This window comes from Tripterygium wilfordii, chromosome 16, assembly GCF_013401445.1.
Source record: "Tripterygium wilfordii isolate XIE 37 chromosome 16, ASM1340144v1, whole genome shotgun sequence".
Taxonomy (NCBI): domain Eukaryota; kingdom Viridiplantae; phylum Streptophyta; class Magnoliopsida; order Celastrales; family Celastraceae; genus Tripterygium; species Tripterygium wilfordii.
In genome coordinates this window covers 10,115,216-10,136,417 of record NC_052247.1, presented here as the reverse complement: position 1 = coordinate 10,136,417, position 21,202 = coordinate 10,115,216, and the positions used below count along the sequence as shown (strand labels likewise).

General features: G+C 39.9%; 5 protein-coding genes across 5 annotated transcripts; 2 read left to right on the top strand and 3 right to left on the bottom strand.

Annotated features, from left to right (window-relative positions):
* Positions 1–1,935: 1,935 nt before the first annotated feature.
* On the bottom strand, positions 1,936–5,886 carry LOC119980779. Its single transcript, XM_038823572.1, has 3 exons — positions 5,769–5,886; positions 5,447–5,516; positions 1,936–4,093 (listed from the first exon to the last, which is right to left on the bottom strand). Exons 1-3 carry the CDS (start codon positions 5,884–5,886, stop codon positions 1,936–1,938), a joined length of 2,346 nt encoding a protein of 781 aa, XP_038679500.1.
* A 696-nt stretch (positions 5,887–6,582) lies between these two features.
* On the bottom strand, positions 6,583–7,089 carry LOC119980778 (blue copper protein 1a-like). Its single transcript, XM_038823571.1, has 2 exons — positions 7,002–7,089; positions 6,583–6,899 (listed from the first exon to the last, which is right to left on the bottom strand). Exons 1-2 carry the CDS (start codon positions 7,087–7,089, stop codon positions 6,583–6,585), a joined length of 405 nt encoding a protein of 134 aa, XP_038679499.1.
* A 1,247-nt stretch (positions 7,090–8,336) lies between these two features.
* LOC119981078 (probable sodium/metabolite cotransporter BASS5, chloroplastic) lies at positions 8,337–12,527 on the top strand. Its single transcript, XM_038824075.1, has 9 exons — positions 8,337–8,523; positions 8,652–8,699; positions 8,792–8,895; positions 9,111–9,241; positions 9,941–10,134; positions 10,205–10,457; positions 10,550–10,803; positions 10,874–10,956; positions 12,173–12,527. The coding sequence occupies exons 1-9, from the start codon at positions 8,406–8,408 to the stop codon at positions 12,233–12,235; spliced, it is 1,248 nt and encodes a 415-aa protein (XP_038680003.1). The 5' UTR covers positions 8,337–8,405; the 3' UTR covers positions 12,236–12,527.
* A 697-nt stretch (positions 12,528–13,224) lies between these two features.
* Positions 13,225–14,344, top strand: LOC119981079 (zinc finger A20 and AN1 domain-containing stress-associated protein 1-like). Its single transcript, XM_038824076.1, has one exon. The coding sequence runs from the start codon at positions 13,387–13,389 to the stop codon at positions 13,894–13,896; it is 510 nt and encodes a 169-aa protein (XP_038680004.1). The 5' UTR covers positions 13,225–13,386; the 3' UTR covers positions 13,897–14,344.
* A 3,816-nt stretch (positions 14,345–18,160) lies between these two features.
* LOC119981346 (AT-hook motif nuclear-localized protein 24-like) lies at positions 18,161–19,622 on the bottom strand. The gene has a single exon (XM_038824436.1). It carries the CDS (start codon positions 19,243–19,245, stop codon positions 18,370–18,372), a length of 876 nt encoding a protein of 291 aa, XP_038680364.1. The 5' UTR covers positions 19,246–19,622; the 3' UTR covers positions 18,161–18,369.
* Between the last annotated feature and the right edge of the window lie 1,580 nt (positions 19,623–21,202).

Below are 21,202 nucleotides of genomic sequence, written 5' to 3'. Positions count from 1 at the left end.
GTGGGCCAGTGCATCCGCATACGAATTCTCTGCTCGTGGAATCTGAGTTACGGAGAACTCCACGAACGCTAGTTGCAGTTCCTTTACTAGCTCCAGATAACAAGTCATCTTCGGATCTTTGGCCTGATAAGAACCAATAAACTGATTTACTATCAACTGCGAATCTGAGTAAACCTTCAAACTTGTGACTCCCAGTTCTTTGGCCAGCTTTAGACCAATAATTAAGGCTTCATACTCTGCTTCGTTATTAGTTGCATGGAAACCGCATCGGACTGCCCGTTGAATTACACTCCCTTCTGGAGAGATCAGTACAATTCCCAGACCACTGCCTCTGACGTTACTAGATCCATCAACGTACAAGGTCCATACCTTTGGGGCTTGATCTACCATGCAAAGCAACTCTTTATCTGCCTCTAGCTGTGTTGACGGAGCAAAGTCAGCAACGAAATCAGCCAGGACTTGTGACTTGATTGCGGTTCTCGGTTGATATGTAATATCGTATTCACTAAGCTCCACCGCCCACTTGATTATCCTTCCCGACAACTCGGGTCTATGGAGTATGCTCCTCAACGGGAAATTTGTTACCACAGCAACCGAGTGGCATTGAAAGTACGGCCTCAGTTTTCTGGCGGCAACCACCAAAGCTAAAGCTAGCTTTTCCAGTAAACTATACCGGGTTTCCGCATCTAGCAGACTCTTACTTACATAGTATACTGGCAACTGCTTCTTATTTTCTTCTCTGACCAAAACCGCGCTTACAGCTACCCCAGAGACAGCCAAATACATGTACAGCTGCTCCCCAGTGCTGGGCTTGGACAGTAGTGGAGGGGAGGTAAGGTAGGCTTTCAATTGGTTTAAAGCGTCTTCACACTCAGGTGTCCACTTGTAGTTAACAGACTTTCTTAAGGTGGAGAAAAAATGACAACACTTGTCGGATGATCTGGAAATAAAACGACTAAGGGCCGCCACTCTCCCGTTGAGCCTCTGAATATCCTTGACACAAGTCGGAGAGGGAATGTTAAGTATGGATCGAATCTGATCGGGATTAGCCTCAATTCCTCGCTTCGTGACCATATACCCAAGAAATTTCCCAGATGCCACTCCAAAGGAACACTTGGCAGGATTCAACTTCATATTATACTTAATCAGCAAATCAAAAGCTTGCTGAAGGTGCTCGAGATGTTGATCGGCAGCTAAGGATTTTACCAGCATATCGTCAATATACACTTCCATGGTGTCCCCTAAATACTTCGAGAACATCTTATTCACCAATCGATGGTATGTGGCTCCGGCATTCTTCAACCCGAAGGGCATCACCTTATAGCAATAAATTCCTCTATCGGTAATGAAAGCTGTTTTCTCCTGATCTCCCGGATGCATTAAAATCTGATTATACCCCGAAAAAGCATCCATAAAGCTCAACAACTCATGACCAGCTGTTGCATCAACCATCATGTCTATGTGCGGCAGTGGAAAGGGATCTTTTGGGCAAGCTTTATTCAAATCTGTAAAATCAATACAGACTCTCCACTTGCCATTCTTTTTCTTTACAACCACAACGTTGGCTAACCAATCAGGGTACTGTACCTCCACTACAGACCCATTATCTAGCAGCTTCTGAACTTCTTCATTAATCACTAAATTCCGTTCAGGAGCAAACTTCCTCCGCTTCTGCTTGACAGGAGGATACTCAGGATTAACCTGGAGCTGATGCATCACAACATCAGGGTCTATCCCAGTCATATCTTCGTAGCTCCAAGCAAAACAATCATGATGCTGTGACAAGAACTGGATCAGTCTCTGTCGTAGATGAGCAGGCAACTGCGCTCCAATCAGGGCTTTATGATCTGGAAAGTCAGGATGGATCTGCACTTCGTCAAGCTTCTCCATTCCTGGCTCATCTGGCTCCAGACCGGGTGTCTGGTTCTGTAACTGCTACGAAGATTCTCCCTTGCTCCTCATGGTGGTTTTATAACAACTCCTAGAAGAGTGTTGATCTCCCAAAATCTCCCTAACGCCATTATTGGTAGGATAGCGCAGGATTTGATGATATGTGGAAGGTACGGCCCGTATCGCGTGCAACCAAGGTCGTCCTAAAATAGCATTATAAGCAGAGGGTGAATCTACGATGGAAAACCGAGTCTGCTTGTTCAACCCTGGAGCATAGATGGGTAACACAACTTCTCCCACTGAATGGCTCACCTCACCATTGAACCCGATAAGAGCCGTTGACTTCCGTAATATCAAGGTCTCATCTAGGCCCATTCCTTTGTAGGCAGCCAAGAACAACACATTGGCGGAACTCCCATTGTCAATTAAAATTCGCTTCAGGTTGATGTTTGCAACCTGAAGTGTGAGCACCAAAGCATCATGGTGCGGGTGTAACAGTTGGGTAGCTTCATCATCCGCGAAGACCATCACCTGATTAGTGAAAGTTCCAAGGGAACGTGCCATTCTAGCAGCGGGGTTTGCTGCTTCCTTCTCGTGCTTCTTGGCAGAGGTGTGGGACAATCCACTGATCTCTGATCCCCCAGAAATCACACAATAAGTTTGAGTAATTGGTGGCGGCGGGGGCAATGCTTCTGGGTCATCAACTTTCCTCTTTTCCCAGATTGCTCTACCGCGCTCAGAAAGCAACTCTCTGAGGTGACCTCTTTTCAGCAGGTAATCCACTTCGTATCTAAGTCCTCTGCAATCAGGAGTAGTGTGGCCAATGTCCTGATGAAAGTCACACCACTTCTTGGGGTCTTTCCATCCTTCGGTCTCTTTCTTAGGCGGCCACTTCACCTCGCTGCCCATCTTTTTCAAGACTTGTACAGCCTCGACTTGGTGTATCTTAAGAGGGTACTCGGGACAGTTTTTCGCATAATCTGATGCTCCAGATTTGCGGGAGCGCCAGTTACTGCTGGGCTCGCCAAAGGTGGATTGAACTTTCCTAGGACGTTTGTCCTCTCGTTTCTCTTCTTTAGGAGGATTAACTGGCTTTCTCCTCGCATCCTCCTCCCAGCGAACAAATACAGTAGCTTTCATCAGAGCTTCTTCATAACTCCTAACATCACATTTTGTGAGTTCTTCATAAAACTCCCCATCTGGGAGTAAACAACTCCGGAGCGCTTGAATAGTTGTTCCTGGGTCACAATAGGGTATAGATACTTTCTCCGTGTTGAATCTTGACAGGAAGTCACGGAGAGATTCTCCCACTCGTTGGGGCAGTCGGTATAAATCATCAGAGCACTTATGAATCTTCCAACTGCTCGAGAATTGCACCATGAACGTCTCGATTAGCTTCTCGAAAGAAGCAATACTGCCGTTGGGTAAGTTGATGTACCAACGCAGAGCCGGACCGGTAAGAGTCGATCCGAAACCTTCACACATGCACGTCTCGTGCATGCCGTACGGTATGGCGATAGCGCCCATCTTTAACTTGTAGTGAGCCACGTGATCCTCGGGGTCATCAGTCCCGTTATATAACTTCATGCTCGGGACGCTGAACCTGTGCGGCAGATCCGTTTGGTATATATTGTCCACAAACGGTGATCCCGTATAGCAATTGGCATTAATTTTGGCCAAAGCAGGAGGTGCTTTAGTCAATTTATCTATATCTCCCCGTAGTTCGATGATCTGCTTGGCCATCGCAGCTTGGGCGACTGAAGCGATAGTGGGTCCCGCGAAAGGTGCAGCAGGAAAACGTGATGGCTGTGGGAGTCTACTTCTTGGAGAACCGGTCAAATCTACAGGGGCATCCCTGTTAACATTTTGCTGAATTTCTTCTGTCGCAGGTCCCTTACCCCGTGAAGTAGAAGTATCATATCCCCCGAGGGTACTCCCGGGAACAAACTGGGCACTCAAAGGATAAGGCAAAGGGTCTCTAGGAGGTGGTGTTTGCTCAAGGCGAGGAAAAGGTGGAATTCGGACTGAAGTGGGATCATGGCCTTGGGAAGTGGTTTGGCTTCTCAGCTGCGAAACCTCTTCGCGGAGTGCTGCGTTATCGACCGACATTGATTCTAACCGCGCATCCGTTTGCTGTTTGTTCTTTGACATGTCTTCTCTCATGGCTTGCATGAGTTCCAACAGCTGGTTGTTAGTGACCTCACTGTATCAGCCATAACGGGAAGTTGCCGTGAAATCTTTTTGGCCAAATACTTGCAAAAGGCCCCCTATCTGGCGCGCCAAATTGTAGGAGCCGATTTCTACAATAGTTGAAAGGTCAATCTTTCTTTCTGTGGGGTCCGTTTGCAGCCTTGGATCCTGCAAGTTTCACAACAAGGCAAACCGTGAAAGCTCCTTAACCGGCTCGGGGGGTGCCGGTCGTGGAGGCTCCGACGATCAAGTTAGTACTTGTCGGAGATGGAAGACCAGCTATAGTCTTAGGTGTTTTGTCTGAGTAGGTCTTTTCTGGAATTGGTAGAAAGTGTTTTTGTTCTGTTTTCTCGGGGGTCCTTTTGAAGAACGCTCTCCCCCCCTTTATATATGAAAAGAGGGGGGTCTTAATAGAGAATGAGGATCGACCCCGGGAATTGTGTATCCATTCCAGTTATATCATTGGACCAAATTGTATGAAGGAAGTGTATAAAAAGTCTACTATCCCGGTTGTGTCAGGGTAAACGGTAAAGTAACAATATGTCATAGTTAAGACAGGTGTCGATGATAGTATGAAAGTTTTGTAGGCGGTATTTAATGAATAGATACGTATATGAAAGAAAGCCATACCTAAGGATGTGAGCCAGTCACACCTGTAAATATCGGCTGTAGATTAGACTGACAAGAACTGCTTTATGAGTGATGTAGTCCGAGTAATGGCGCTTATAGGTGGTGTCGCCATTACTATGTTCTGGCGACTGTACTGGGTCGGCAACACCTGCGGATGCTTTGACACCTAGTTCCATCATGCTAAGGAAGGATCATAATAAAGTGACCAGTCTATAAAGCTATAAAGATCCTGTAGATAAGTGTCAGAGAATATGACAGTTTTGGTGTCAGAATACTGTTTATATTACGTAGCAAGTAATGTAAAGATTGTATATGGACCCAAAGATTGACTTTTTAGTCTCGGGCCTAACTGTGATAGTTAACCTGGGGGCCTAGACAATCCAGCTCATCTTGTCGATGTGGGACCAGGCGGGGCCATACCATTTTTGGCACCTACACTGTCTACTTGTTTTCATTCAATTCTTGGATTCGGCATTAGGAGGAACCCTTTTGCATGATGGAACTGTGTTAGAATTAAGAGGCGTATCTGAGTCGAATACCTTGAAGACGATTTCTCACGTCTTTTTCTTCAATTTCATTTGATTCAGTATTTGAGTGAACCATTCTCCATGATTAAATTTTATGAGAGTGACAGTAGACCATCTGAATCATATGTTTTGAAGAGTTGAGTAATACTCTTTTTTCTATTACTCGCATTTGCCTTGATGAAGACCAGATTTGTATCGTTACAAATTACGGATGAATCTGTTTTCGACTCATTTCTCTTACTATAGATAGCCTCTCCCACCTTACATGATTGGCCATTTCTGTAATGCTGTTTCAGTAAAGTAATATGAGCGTGCATGAATTGATGAGATACAAGCTTTCTGACTGAACCATCATCTTATACTTCTCCGCGCCCAATTGTGGTTTATTTCTAAACAGTTTGTCATTTGAAGTGAAAATGTAGCACTCTTATGTTGGTGCAATGTTTCATGGAATGGAATAATATATATATATATATATATATTTTTTTTTGAAACTTTGAACTGCTTTCATTTTATGCATCAAGAACAGACCCATCCCAAGATTTGGGAGAACTCTGCATATTGATGACTGTGCAGTCTTCCTTCTCATGGCCTTCCTCTTCAAATACTGGCAACTTGAATACTTTGTTAAATGCATTGCATCATCCATATCTTCAGACTCTAATTCTACCTTTTCATATGTTCTTTCTCCATTGAATCTAAAAGTGATTTAGTCCCCAGACTCCACTGGTTTTTGCCTCAAATTGAGGCCAAGAATGAAAATACCCAATTTCCTGGCTCTTTAAGCTTACAAATGTTTGGTTTCATTGCTTTCCATGTGGCCATGTTTATTTCAATGGTGGTGGTTGAAACTTGCTTCTCTGCCTCACTTGTTTAAGCAATCTGCATCATGATGATGGTTTTGGGGGGTAGACATGGACTTCTTGGATCCATTTGAGATCTCAACATCACATTGACATGCATGTCTGTATTTGTGACATATTGTTTGGGCTTTAGTGGATTGGCTTTGGAGGCTAATAACCCTCCGTCGAGTTGGTTAACGCATATACTCAAATTGGGTGGAATCCAAGTTCGAGCCCCTACTCTCGTTGACTTACCAAGGGATTGGTTTCAGAGTTTATCAAGGCTTTCATACAAAAGAAAAGGAATTGACATGTTTTATTTTAAACATGTTATAATTCAACTAAGAGTAGTATAGTGAACAAATTAGTTACTTAAACATTCAATATAATCAAAATTACAATCCAATAGCTTCAAACCAAACAAATTAATGTCTAAAATACATTTAGTATGATAATCATCAAGCCCGAAACCAACCATAAAACAGTGAGTTCACAACCCACAATTAGGAAAACAACATCCCAATAAGAGCAGCAATCATGGGCGCCATCCAGACATGGAATTTCAATGAAGCATCTGAAGTTGGGGTTGGAGAAGATGCTGGGGCTCCCTCCAGAGGCAGCACAGTGATGACCAGCTTTTGCTTTCCTACCTCACAATGCTTCCCCACACCACAAATGTACCATTTCCTTCCAGGAGTACTCAATGTAACCACATCGTTACCGGTAGTTAGGGCTTCAGTGGTAGCCGGTACAGCGCAATCCTGGAACCCGGTTCCATTAGCCTTATGAACAGTGTGTGCTCCTTCTGAATATTTGAAAACTACAAAAGAGAAAGAAATGAATTTATTTTTTTTTTGAAATGGAAGAAATGAATTTATTCAATCATATAAACAAAAGTTATACATATAATCATATGGTACACGTTTGATTAATTTATCAAGTGTATCGCCGATGTGAAACACCTTCCCGGCAGCCCAAGCTTGGTAATCGAAGTTATATCTGAGGGTCATTGTCAGTCTGGCAAAATTTACAAAAAACATTAGATGATCTTTGATTGGAGGGATTCCAGCCAAGGAGACTCTGACGATCAAGTCAATTGTGTTGGATCAATGATATATATTTTTTTTTACAGTATATGTTCCTTTTCTTTCCTTTTCGGGTTCCCTTACCATGGTGTTGATTGGAAAAGGGCGGTTTCCACCAAATGTGTGTTAGAAGTAAGCTTTGAAATTGGTTGTTAGTCAAAAGGAAGTCTAATATTTTAGTTTGACGTTATTGACAAGATGGACATGTGCTTTGAGGCGATTGTGATATCACCAATAATCTAGCAATATCATTGCTATTTTGTGACCTCAAATATTCCAAACCTAAAATAGAAATTATTGTTCTTGTAAATTTCTTCAAACTGGCTATAACTTTGAATTCTCCAATCCTAACATATTCGTCCCTAAAATCTTCAGTTACATCATAAACAAGCATCCTTAATGAAATCATTATCTTTTGTACTGGAGACAACCCTAGCTTTCTATCCACGTTTCTTCTTCTTCTTTTTTTTGTAGGAAATAAGGATCGTGAGCTTCTATTGTTACTTGGATGCGTAAAAATAGACTTCGACTCATATGAAATCCTCTCTAAAATCGATCATGAGGATACAATTGATTTTCAACAAAATAATCATTGAAAAGTCGATCATGGCCTTGTATGGATCCTTGGTTAACGTACAAATACTGATCACGTGATGTTGATATCCTTTACTCATTTCCAAGCTCAGTCTTTTAGCTTCAAGAAGGAGTATGTATTTAAAACCTCATCATCAAAGAAAGAGCTCGAGGATAGTTAAAAATGAATTCCTTTATAACGGGTCTCATTGATGCAAATTAAGATAGTCAACAACCACAAGTGAATGAGAGATATTTGGTCTTGATAAAATAAAAATTATTTATAAAGAGGATAAATAGTCATGATAGTTGGGGACTTATGGGTGAAAAATGGTACTCGGAGACTATAATGTAGCCATGTAAATTGTGTGGAATAGTAAGTGAGCAGTGGAGCAATGAGAATTTTGTAGGGTGAAAAAATTATGTTATTTTTTATTTTTCAATAATTAGTTCATATTAATTTTTTTTATTATCGGGTCATATTGATAAAAATAATTATTTGGTGTCTTATTATAAAAGAAAGAAATAATTAGACTTTTTTGCGTATATTTTACCTTTATATTCTAGTTTTCTATTTTATATTAAAAAGCAGAGGAGCTTCGATTGACGACATCTTACAGTGCTTGCCTGCTTGGTGTGGTCTTCAAGTGGAAGAAAAAAGGGCGAGAATGAAGGCGAACGCCACTCAATCACAGATCCAACGCCCACATATATCGTCTTTGTGCGCGCCCCAAATTCGAAACCCCGTTTTGCCGCGGAATATTCCTTTCTCGTATTCTTCTTCTGGTCAGTTTACAAATTCCACCTCCCCGTCGCTTCCATTTTCACCTTCAATCGTCTCGCTTCAACAATACTTCACCGTTGTTCTTATTTGATCTGTTGGTTATATATTTTTTTTAAAAATTTTGTTGCAGAATTTCGCTCAATAGGGCTTCCAGTTCGTTTGCTCTCACAATCGCAGAGTAAGTACTAGTGTTTTGTCTTACAATTCAATTTTTGTGCTTAATTGCTTTTCTTTTTTTATGATCCGGTGTTTGTTTTGTTGTTTTTAAAGTTTGGAACTCGAGATTTTTGGTCAGTCACAGGCGAGTATCGGAGAAGTTATCTGATTCGTTTGAGCCAGATTCGGGTCCAGAACATGTACCAGAACCAGATAAGGTGGTACCATACTTAGTCTTCAAAGTGATCCAAAGATTTATGTCGAATTAACTGACAGTGTCCATTGCAGAATAAGATTGAGTTTTGAACCTGATCTCAGTTTTTCATTTATAGAGGAGCTCAAGATTGAGTCGCTTGTTCTTACTTATTACAGCTTCAGATGAGTAATGTTAGGTCTACGTTTATAGTAGTAGTCATTGTTAAGTTTATTTCAGGTGCTTATTAACAGGAAGTCTTCGCTCGCGGATATATTGAAGCAGGCAAATTCCTTACTGCCTCATGTAGTCATTGCTAGTACACTGCTTGCTCTTGTTTATCCACCATCTTTCTCCTGGTTTACCAGCAGGTTGTTATGGTTTATTTTCCCTTTCCTTTTTCTTAAGGCCTCTTTGTTATAGTTCATTAGAAAAATTGCTGGTTAATTTTGTGCTGCTGTGCATTCATGTGCTCATTTACTCTAACAAGATACGAGCTAGATGAAGAAATGGCTTCTTAGTGTAGAATGTAGTTGGAATCTACCATTTATATCGTCTTCAGATAAACAGCGAAATACAGATTTTCTATTATGGTGCGGAATTGATGTTGACTGCTTCTTGAATGAAGCAAATACCACTAGCTTGTTAGTTGCATGCTTTAAGGCAATTTAAATACATATTTTTTAGTTTCCTTTATTGGAATTCTTTTGCTTGTCCACTCTTATTTGTTATTTGTCTAAAAAATGGCTAGTTATAAATTAAAGCTAAATTCCATTTTTTAGAGCTCTAAATGCTATAGTAACCCTTTGAATTATTCTGAAAATTGGCACAGTTTTTTTATCTTTAATTCTTCATTACTGACATATATTTCAGATGCATTTTATTATATTATTATGTAATATTATCGCAAAACTAGCATGGTGCAATCTAATTTGATATTATTGTTAGGAGCCTAAACCAATCGACTACTTCTCAAATTCTATGTGAAAAAGCGGTTTCTGTAATCTTTGAATATGATAAACTTCAGCACCACACATATGATTATGATATTTTTGTTCATATACTTTTAGGTACTATGCCCCTGCCTTGGGGTTTTTAATGTTTGCGGTGGGGGTCAATTCCAGTGAGAAGGACTTCATTGAAGCATTCAAGAGACCTGCTGCTATTTTTGCTGGTTATGTTGGTCAATTTGTACTGAAGCCTATTCTTGGATATCTTTTTGGCACAATTTCAATTACCCTTTTTGGTCTTCCTAATGCCGTAGGTGAGACTCAGTCTACCTTACCTTCAAAACCAGGCGGCATTTACTTACATTTCTTGAATTTAACGACCAGGCGCAGGGATTATGTTGGTATCTTGTGTTAGTGGGGCCCAGCTTTCAAATTATGCCACATTCCTGACAGACCCGCCAATGGCCCCTCTAAGCATTGTAATGACATCATTGTCTACTGCTAGTGCGGTTTTTGTTACACCGTTGTTATCACTTTTGCTTATTGGAAAGAGACTGCCTGTTGATGTGAAAGGAATGGTGTCCAGTATTTTGCAGATTGTAGTTGCTCCTATAGTCACAGGCTTGCTTCTGAATCGGTGATTAACTTTTCCCCAAAAATTTTCTCCAACTGAATCGACTGAGAATATATTTGAAAGTCATATCCTTCTTCTGTGTTTATGCCATGCAGGTTCTTTCCTCGGATTTGTGATTCTATCAAATCATTTTTGCCTCCACTTTCCGTAATTGTGACAGCTCTCTGTGTTGGAGCACCACTTGCTATTAACGTTGATTCTGTTATGTCCCCTTTCGGGATAACCATATTGTCGCTTATTATTGCATTTCATCTGGTAGCATTTGTAGCCAGTTATTTCCTTGCTGGTTTTTTCCTCCACAAGGCACCTGACGTGAAAGCACTGCAGAGAACAATATCCTATGAGACAGGTGCTACGCTTACATTTTGTCAGTTATAACAAAGTTTTTATCCCTGTAGCTGATAGTCCTTCCTTTGCAGGAATGCAGAGCAGTCTTCTTGCCCTTGCTCTGGCTAATAGGTTTTTCCAAGACCCACTTGTGGCTGTGCCTCCTGCTATCTCTGTAAGCCAGCAAATTCAAATTTTTAGTGATAGGATTTACTTCTATTTAGCAAAAGAAAATTTGTTGTAGCTTTTGTTTTTGAAAATAAGCTATAGTGTGTATGGTTTTGTGAGGAAGGGAAGAATCGGACCTTGCATCTTGTGCAAGAAGTAAAGAGAAAATCACCACTAGGCCTTTGTCATTAAGAATAAGTCACCACTTGGTTACAGGAGCTCCTTAACCTGCTGTAGTTTATATCAGTTTTCTTTTCTAAGAAGCAGGATTTTTCTTCCTTGAAATAATTTAGACTTCTGGTGCTTATGATATAGTAATTAGACAACTCCAATCTATTCTGCGGATTAATTAATCAATTAATCGATCAAAAACTTTACCCTACATAAATCTGTATTCAAACTAGTTGTGGTCCACCACGTGTATTCTCCTCCATTTGTTTTGATCTAAAGCTACATTCTCGATCTCTCTCTCTCTGAAGCCATATCCTGTTTATTACTTTCTCTTTACTTCTTAGCATCTCCTGTGTCGATTCTCTTTACAGTATTCACCTGGGCAAGCAACAAAGCACCATAATGCTAAGCTTGCCTGGGTCAGATGATTCAATACTAGTATGACAGATAGTATTTGAAGCTAAATCAAGATAATTTCTGAGATTGTGGGAATTCTAACTAATTTAACTGATATGCATTATTGCATTTGCACTTACGTGAGGAGTAGGTGTATGAATGCCTTAAGTCTCTGAATATGATATTTTTGTGAACAATCACTTTGATTTTGTCCTAGGCCATATTTATACTGAGAGAGCTGTGTGGTTTTGAACTGTTAATAGAGCTCTATTCAGTAGGAACAAGCTCCTCATTTTCTTATTGTATACTCGTATAGGCATTTTTATACCTGGCTTACAATATCTAACTCATGTAAAATAAAGGAAACAGAATAGATTAATTTTCTATGCTGCTAGTGGAATGGAGGTTCTGTCCACGGAAGTTGTTTAGCTGATTTTTATAGGATTATATATGTTACACTAAATTGGAAAATTGAAATGTTCGTACAGGTAGACACTGCATTTGTATGGTGTTTTATGTGGTGTATTGTTTATTTTAAAATGAAATATAGCACACGGAGTAATAGTTGATTAACGTCTCTTTTCACCAGGCTTCTTTTCAATTCTGCTGTACAATGTTTGAGTAAGAATGTAAGATTTTCCATTTGTGCTTTGCAGACTGTAATCATGTCTTTGATGGGCTTCTCCCTCGTCATGATTTGGGCTAAGAGGAAACAGTAGGAGTGTGATGGAAAATTCCTGCAAATGTTGATAAGGGCGCATACTGGCTACTGTAAACAGAAACTGAACTCTAATTCTCTTAGTTCTAGCTCGGCCCATTAGCAAAACGAGCTTTGAAATACAGGTCCAGTGTATCTAGTTTTACAGAAGACTTACCCATGGGCCTTATGTCAGGCCTGCCAAAAAATTGGGCTTATTTTACTAAATAGAGTATTTGTAAAAAAAATCACAAAAATCATCACAGAAAATGTCAAAAATTATGATGTGATGATAGATCGAAGGTGAACAACAAGATCTATAAGCCCCGTGGTGAGTATAAGTAGACTTAGTTTGAATACAATAAAAATCGAGATGAAAAATCACTGAAAATGTCATAGAATTGTTGAATAAGCTATGGGGGCGGAGAGAAGCTTTTGGCGGGGGAGATGAAGATTCCAACGGAAGTTAAAGATGAATCACTGCGTGTGTCATGTTTGAGGATGATGATGAGGTATTTTAGACAATAAATTTATATATTTTAACATTTGGTTCGTTATGGAATAGTATTTTAAACTTTATGGATTTATTGGAATAAAACTTTTAAAAGAGGAACTTATCATCAATTTTTCCTATTAATTTTTACTTTAAAATTGAAAAACAAACCTTAAAAACATTGAGATATTTGGATTTTTCTTATGGGGTATTTCCATCTCTTATGAGAATTACAAATTCTTTTGAATCACGAGAGATGGGGGTTCAAATTCGTGTTATCTGAATTATTCGTACAGAATTTATTAATTTTTACTTTCAAGTTTACAAAAAAATCATAAAAAAAATCGGGATATCTAAATTTTCTTATGGAATATTTCTATTTTTAAATTACAGGGAAGGAAGGAGATGGAAGGCTCTAACTCGTGTCATCTCAGCTATATCTGTTTTTGGGAAATTACAAATTCTTTACCAACTATTATTTGGTAATTTGATTTAAGAAATTCGGTATAGACGAAATCAATATATGACGGGAGTCTAATCTACAGAGATACACGGTGCGACGCAGTCTTCTCTTTTGACTGTAATACGCAACTACCGAACCCCATAAACACTTTCAAAACCCTAAACCTAGTTCTCTCTTTTTTCCCAATTTTTCGTGGAGAAAGCAAAGCTAATCGAGGATGGGTTCGGAGCAGAACGAAGGGACAAGCTTTCCACCGTCAGAACCAAAGCTTTGCGTCAATAGCTGCGGCTTCTTCGGCACGTCTTCCAACATGAATCTTTGCTCCAAGTGTTACCGCGATCTTCGGGCCGAAGAGGAACGGGAGGCTTCTGCGATAGCCGCCGTGGAGAAATCCTTCAGTTTCAAAGCGAAACAACCGGCTGAGGTCGATGCTGTCTCCTTGGTGTCTATGAAGCCAGCAGGATCGGTGTCTGTGCCAGCAGTGGTATCTTCCGAATCTTCGTCGTCTGGCGGTGATCAGGCCCCGCCCAAGGGGCCTACCAGGTGCGTTAGTTGCAACAAGAAGGTTGGATTGACGGGTTTCAAGTGCAAGTGCGGGAGCACATACTGCGGGATGCATCGGTACCCAGAGCAGCACGAGTGTACCTTTGATTACAAGGCCTCTGGCCGTGATGCCATTGCAAAGTCAAATCCTCTGGTTAAGGCTGACAAAGTTGAGAGGTTCTGATGGAATCTGAATATCTGGGTAAATTTGGTAACTTTTTAATGATCTTGCTCGGTTTCAGTTGCTTTCTGGTCAGTATTAAGTGGGGCAAGTGGTTCTTTGGTGGTCTTTTTGTTGTGTTTTGTGGGGTGAGGATGGGGTAGTACAGTGTTCTATGTTGGGGTGGATTGTTGATTCCTCGAATCACTTAATTCTTAGTTGCTGTGCGTTTTTTTTTAATGCCTTTGGCTTTCTTCTTCTGCTTGATAAGAAGCTTCGCAATATTTATCTGTATCTTCTCTTCTGCTATTTGTATGTTCTCCCAATATGTGCTTTGCTGGCATTATCTAGGTTCTCCAGAGCTTTTCTTTTATTTAATACTTGTTTACTGTAGTATTTGAATTTATTTGAAACATTTGATCTTACATAGACTCTTCTTAAGGTTTCCACACTGTCAAATTGTGGGCTTGAAGATGTAGATATTTGCTTCCGAGTTCCAATTAAGATTCCTGTAGTTGGATACCAATAGTAGGTCTTCTGTTAGTCACTATGTTTTGCCTGGTGTTTTCTTAGAGTAATCTTTGCTAACTTTTCTTAATATAATGCTGTAGGGGACTCATTGTATTATGCCAGGTGGCTCAGGATCACAGAGCCTGTCTAGTTTGATTGATTTTTTTTTCTTTTGGCCACTGATTTGTTCTTTGTTTACAGTGAACTTGTTGAAACTCTTTTGATTTTCTTCATACTAACTAGAATGTTGTACCGAATGATATTTTAAGATTTCATCCCACTGTCACTTTCTTGCTGCTTACCATTTAGATTAGCTCTACTGCTAAGCTGTTACCTTTAATGGGTGTGTGCTTGCAGCCATTAGTTTTTATCTTAATTCTTGCTGGGTCACCTAACCTTTGTGCTAATTTATTTATTTTTGGAAGTAGAGTGTTAAGACGAAGATAGTTTGAAACTTTGATTCACATTTCTTATTATCTCCCCCGGACCACATGAACTAGGAATATTAGAGTTATCTGATACTTTTATAATACTGTTGAGAACTCGAAAGGACTTCACTACTTTGGGAGGCACCCTCTTGGTGCCCTGTGATAATAAAGTTTCTTTTTCACTTAAGAAGAAAGAGTTGTTTTTTGTGTTTAACCATCAAGCTTTCATTTATAATGAGTGTAGCATAGTTTTTTCTTTTGCTTGTTTACCTTAAGAACATTGAAGGTCTGTGGATTGGTCTAGTCCCAGTTCATGGTTTCATAGATTTTTTTTTTGGGTGCCAAATTCTGGTCTTCTATAGACTATAGTTTATAAAAGTTCTTCTTGAGTTCATTAGTGTGAGCTTTGCCTTCGTTGCAATTCTCTTATAAAAAATTTACCGTTTCAAAAAGTAAAAAACGTTTCGTTTACCCAGTTTTTCTTTCGCCATTGTCCCAGGATCAATTTTTTTTCCCCTGGATATTACAGCGATTTTTCTTTTTGAATGGAAAAGATTAATATCAGATTCACCTGATTTTAGGATTGCAATCACTTCATGGACCATCACGGTCTTTTTGAAATCAAATGCGCCCTTGCACCAGAAGAATAAATTTTTACCGGAAGCCAACATTAGCCATGCCTGTGTATTATGGGTCTTTGAGAGTTTCCTCGTAATAATTAACTCTTATTGTCTTGGAGCACTAGGTTTTATGGGTCACCAAATTAGTGGAGTATGAACCTCTAGTTATCCTGCTCTTCCTCTGTTTTTGGTTTTTATCCTTTCCGTTTTAGTTTGTTTCTATGTGGTCAACATTTTTTTCCCATGATATTCTGTGAGCTGACAGGAGAGTAGAGACTTACTCTTGGGTTCAGGATAAAATCCCTAATTATCTCCTATTAGGACTGCTAACGCATCATGGACTCGAAGGTATATTAAATTCCAATCGACTCTTCAGAAAGGTTAGGTCCTTGCTCTTAAATTAGAGTCAGATGGATTTTAACTGCAAGCCAGCTCAGTTCCTTCGTGCAAACTGTAGTCTTTTTGAGAGTCCTCTCGAGACCTCCTGCTTATCTTGCCAAATCACAGAGTTTATGGGTACAGTATCAGGTGAAACTTGGACCCTTCGCTTGTCTATGGTCTTCCTTTATGTTTTTTGTCCTGCCCAGCCCTTTGGATTGCTCTTATATGGTAAAACAAAGCAATCAGACGGCTGACAAGAGGTGGACCTATGCGGATCAATAGCTGGGAGCTGGCCTGGGATTTATGGGTTGGAATGAGAGATGTATCATATTTATATCTCTTCGACTTGGACTCCACAATTATCTCGACTTCGACCCTCCTTTTCTTCTCGACCTCGATCCCCGTAGCGGAGTCAAAACACCTCTCATCCGATAAAGCTCTTTCTATCGGAAATAATCATCCATTCCAATATGTATTTGACATACCCTCCTATAAAAGAACGTTGAACCGTGCTCCCGTCCCATCAGTCACTTCAAACCTATCTCGACACACACAATTGTGCTGAACTAAAATGTTGGACTTTCCGCTGACAAATGAGTTAACTTCCAGAGTTTGCTTCTGTCACATGCCCGTTGCAATTCGTATCTCTAAGCAGGAAACCACAATCTTAGGAGGATTGAACCTCCGTTATATGATCGTCAGAGCATCCTTGACTAGGACCTCTCCGATCAAGAATTCTCTAACCTTCTTTTTGAGTTTTGCACGAACGTTGGTGGTCCTGTTGATATGAATCATTGATTGTGGAAATGAGCGGTATCCACAATGTGAACATGAGCTCAGTGTGATGTGAGCGTGAGCTGAGTGTGACAATGAGTATGAAGTAAACGTGATCATGTTTGATAGAAAATAAAGAGTGAGTATAAGTGTGAGAATTTTAATTTATAATAAGAGTATAATAGTTTTTCTGCATTAAAACTCATCCTGCACCAAAGGGAATAGGCAACCTCGCCATTTTGGAGAACATGACTATTCTCTACAAGGAAAAATGAAGAGTGAAATCAGTTTGAAATTACATCACCCAAAATCCAACCAAACGAAAGAATTAATGGGTGATTCTCACCCTTATCTCACCATCATTCCACTTGGAGCCAACCAAATGTCTGGTTTAGTGTTGAAATTGTGGACTCATCCTTATATGTTAAGTGCTCTTTATCCTAGTAGAACTCCAATCATATGTGTAACCAACAAGTAATTACCCAACACAAAACTAAAATATTCTCTTTAGTGCAAGTTGTGCAAGGATAGAGGAAGAATATGGAATGGTGTCATCTTTCCAATCATGCCAGGACAATGGAAACAAGATTAATGTTATGGTGATGCCAGCTAATCGAACTTGAGTAGTGAAGTTAATAAACTCTTAGAAGGAATTTGTTCAGTCCTATACATGAAAGGAAATAGCTTCAAGAGGCTAAAGAAGAGAGGAGACAAGGATAAAATGGGTGCCAAAAAAAGAGTAATGGATAAGCTGGTTAACATTAAAACAGCTTAATTTTAGGGAGACAACACATAAGTATATTAAAAGCAAGCAGTGAAAGGTGCGATGAAGTTATTTCCAGTGCAGAGTATCTGAAGACACACACACACACACAGCTGAGCTGCTCAATCCGGAATTCTATGAATCAGAGATGGAGAGAAAGTCCACTTTTTGTCTTTGGTCGTTGCCTTAACATGGATGTGTTGTGTGTTCGCCTCGAAAAGGAGCTAACTTCAGAACAGTGCACGTGTAAACCAGTACCCATGTATCTTCATGTCTCTCCAGCTCTCTCTCTCTCTTACAAAACTCCCTTATAAATCCCTCCTCTCTCTCTCTCTCTCTCTCTCACTGTGATGAAGCATGACAAACATAAATTCATTCAAGCCCATACCTCTTTGCCCTTGCTTCTTATAATTAGTTAGCGTACCTTCTTAATTTGCCTCCCTCATTCAAAGTTCAAACTCCCCTCACTCCTCACTAGTCACTCCATCTTGACCTCATTACAAGCAACAAGAGCTGACAATTATATATACCCTTCCATGTGTGAGTGTGTGTGTGTATATGTATATATATCTTGACTAAGAGCTACATATATAGATCAATAGAAACAAGAAGAAAATATATGGGTTTCACATAAAATATCTTTGAAAATTGTGGGTAATTGGAACCAAAACAGGAAATAAGATGTGGGTTTCTTGCAAAAGTATTGCTTAATTTGATTGGGAAGGAATAAGCTAGTTCTATAAACCTTCTTCTTCTTCTTCTTCTTTTTTGATTTGAACACACCAAATTAAGCATTTATTTTCATATAATCAAACTCATCATCAGCATCATTGCTAGGAATCAAAGAAATTTTTACATCTATTTGTTCTAATAGTAATCAAATCCAAAACAAGAGACAACTAAACTTGAGGAGAAATCAAAACCTGATATAGATCATCAAACCCATCACGAAACATGAACTCTAATCACCAGCTTGTCGATGCGGCCGGCCTTCCTTAATCAATCACATTGAATAAGGTAGCTAGAAGGGAGGGCGACCAGTGGCCCAATAAGCTTCACTCGGTAACTGTATAGAATTCAGTAGGTTAGGCGGTAACCCATGAAACATAGGAGCAGGATTTCCCTCACCCATCACCTGCTGCTGCTGCTGCTGTGCGGACCCCACCGCTCCTGGCGACCCAATTCCTCCTCCACCTTGCATTCCAATGGGGGGCTGCTCGTCCTCCTCCAACGGAAGCCTCTCATACGCGGCATTACTAAACGAAGCAGCCATGACAACCACCGGACCGGAACAAGTCAACGTGCCAACCACGCTCCCACCAACAACTTGTCCTTGTCCCCCAGCTAAGTAGATAGTCAGCCCCGTCGCGGCAGGTGGAGCAGGAGGTGGCAGAAATGATCCAGAAAGCGATAATATCTCGAATCTTCCATGTAAACTGACAATTGCGCCTGGTGAAGCAGGTTGTCTGAGTGTGACATTGGTTACAGTTCCAGTTCCGCTCATTATACAAACCCCTCTCTGTCTCCTCCTAGCGAATGTGGCGACGCTGTCAACAATGTCACAACCATCAGCGATTTCGATGACGTGGGTGCGGAGAGCGTTAGCGCTGTCGCGGGTGATTATGATTGGGGGTTTTGGTTTGTTCTTTGATCCAGCTGGTCTGCCTCTTGGCCTTCTAGTAATCTCTCCTCCTCCTCCTCCACCTTCGAAGTCTCTGTTGTTGTTGTTGTTCTCTTCGCGCTCGCGTTTTACGCCGCTGCTACTACCACTTTGTTCATCTTCTGAATTTTGTTGGGTGTGGAATTGAAGTTGTTGCTGCTGCTGCTGATGGAGTTGGAAATCTCTTGTGTGAAAAGGAGGAGGGAGCGAAAGTCCATGACTAGTTATTGGATCCATATATATCTAGTGATGATGGTCACATACGAGGAACCCTCAAGTGGTTGAGAGATCACCAAGAAATGGAGATACAAATTAAGTAGTGGCCTGGTGAGGTGATAGTGGGAAGAAGAAGAAGAGCTTTTCTATTTTTCTTGCTAATTACTAGGTCTCCACCATGAGAAAGAAAAGAGAATTAGTGATTAGTGGAGTTTAGATGATAGCTAGCCACCAAATTCAGAGCTAAATTTGAGCATCTTAGGGATCTTCTTGTTGTCGCTGGAACTTGTTGGTGATGGAGAAGAAGCTGATGGATTGGGGAATTGAGGATTTGAGATTTGGGTTTTTAGGGTTTGATGATTCAAGATGTGGGTTTGGCTTTGGTAAGACTGCCTGCATATGGGCGGTGGAAATATGGGTCCCCACCTCTCTCTCTCTCTATCTATCTCTATATGTATGCAAAAGTCTATGCTACTTCTCACAATTGTGGTTAAATTGTCTTCAACATGTTATAAAAAATAAAAAGCAACTAATGCATATTGAAAAAGACACATATGCGAGTTATAATAAACTAGTGCCATAAGAGTGCAAAGTTTTGCCCTTAAATTGGATGTAATTGATTATATGAAAAATGAAAATTCACGTAAGTAGTAGCTACACTACTCTCTAAATAACTTCATGTATCCAATACCAAATATTTAGGTTAAAATTTACAAAATGATGATGACTTTTTGGCCTTAAATATATAAGTTAACATATATGTCCGTACTCTATTAAGGTCGTAATTGCATGGATAGAAACCCCTTGCTTAATGAAGTGTTGAAAAAAATCATTAACTCGTGAAGTAGCTAGCGGAAATCAAGAAGATTTTTATCATAGAAAAGGAAAGGCCAATGATTGTTTAACGGTTATAAATATTTTTAATATGTTTATGGTTAAACAAACAGGCGCGGAAGAGTTCTATTTGAATTAGGGTTATTAAAGGGTGCATAAAAATAATTTAAATAGAATATTAAGACTCTTTGTTTGATAACTTTTCATAATTTAATAAAATCATGTAGTTTTCTCTTTTCATATTTTCGTTCAATTCTTGGTGAATTGAACAAGTTTATTTTCCTACTTTCGTTCAATTCTTAGTGAATTAAATCAGTAGAAACTATTTCGTTTTCGTAAAATTTTCCTTCATTTAACCACGCTTTGCATCATAATCAAGCAAGATTAATGAAGATTATTTAGTTGAATTTGGTTGTGTTTGCCATTGTAAAGTAATTAGTAAATAAACCCCATATAAGAGAGAGAAAGAGAGGGAGAGAGATTGGTGAATACTTCAATGACCCCCCACCTGCACCGCTTTATCCTATCATTTTTATTTTCAATGTTAACGTTAAAAGTCTCCTCGACGACTTGTATGCACGACGCGTGTCACTTTCCCCGTTCCACCCGGGGGATCGAACCTGCGTTGCAGGTGTGGTGAGACCGCTCATCAGATCAAGTGGGTTTCGGAGCTCAGAGCAATACTCATCCGAGTTCTTTTTCTTTTAGTTTGGGATTCAACTTCAATCAAAACATGAAAAGTGATGATCAGTTAGTGATGACTTAATGGAGGATACATGTAGCACCCGGCAGGAATGAGGGAGGCCACAAGTTTTTGTGGTATTAAATTTGATGGTATTGAACGAGTTACCGAATGGCGATGGAGTTGAGTGTCTTCTCTCACATCTCCCAAGAGAATACGTGAAATGTGGAATATAATAGGTCAAACTTTCAAACTAGTAACAAGTGTTTTTCATGAGCTCAAACTAGCATGGGTTGATGTTGAGCCTGGGAAGACAAAGTCATGCGGATTAATATAAATTGATTCAAAACGGATAAAGTGTTACTAGTGCGAAGGGACAAATTGTTACAATACAAGTAGTAGTCACATATGTGAACAGAAATTAAGAGAGAATGTAGTATGTAGAATGTAGGGGCGGGAGAG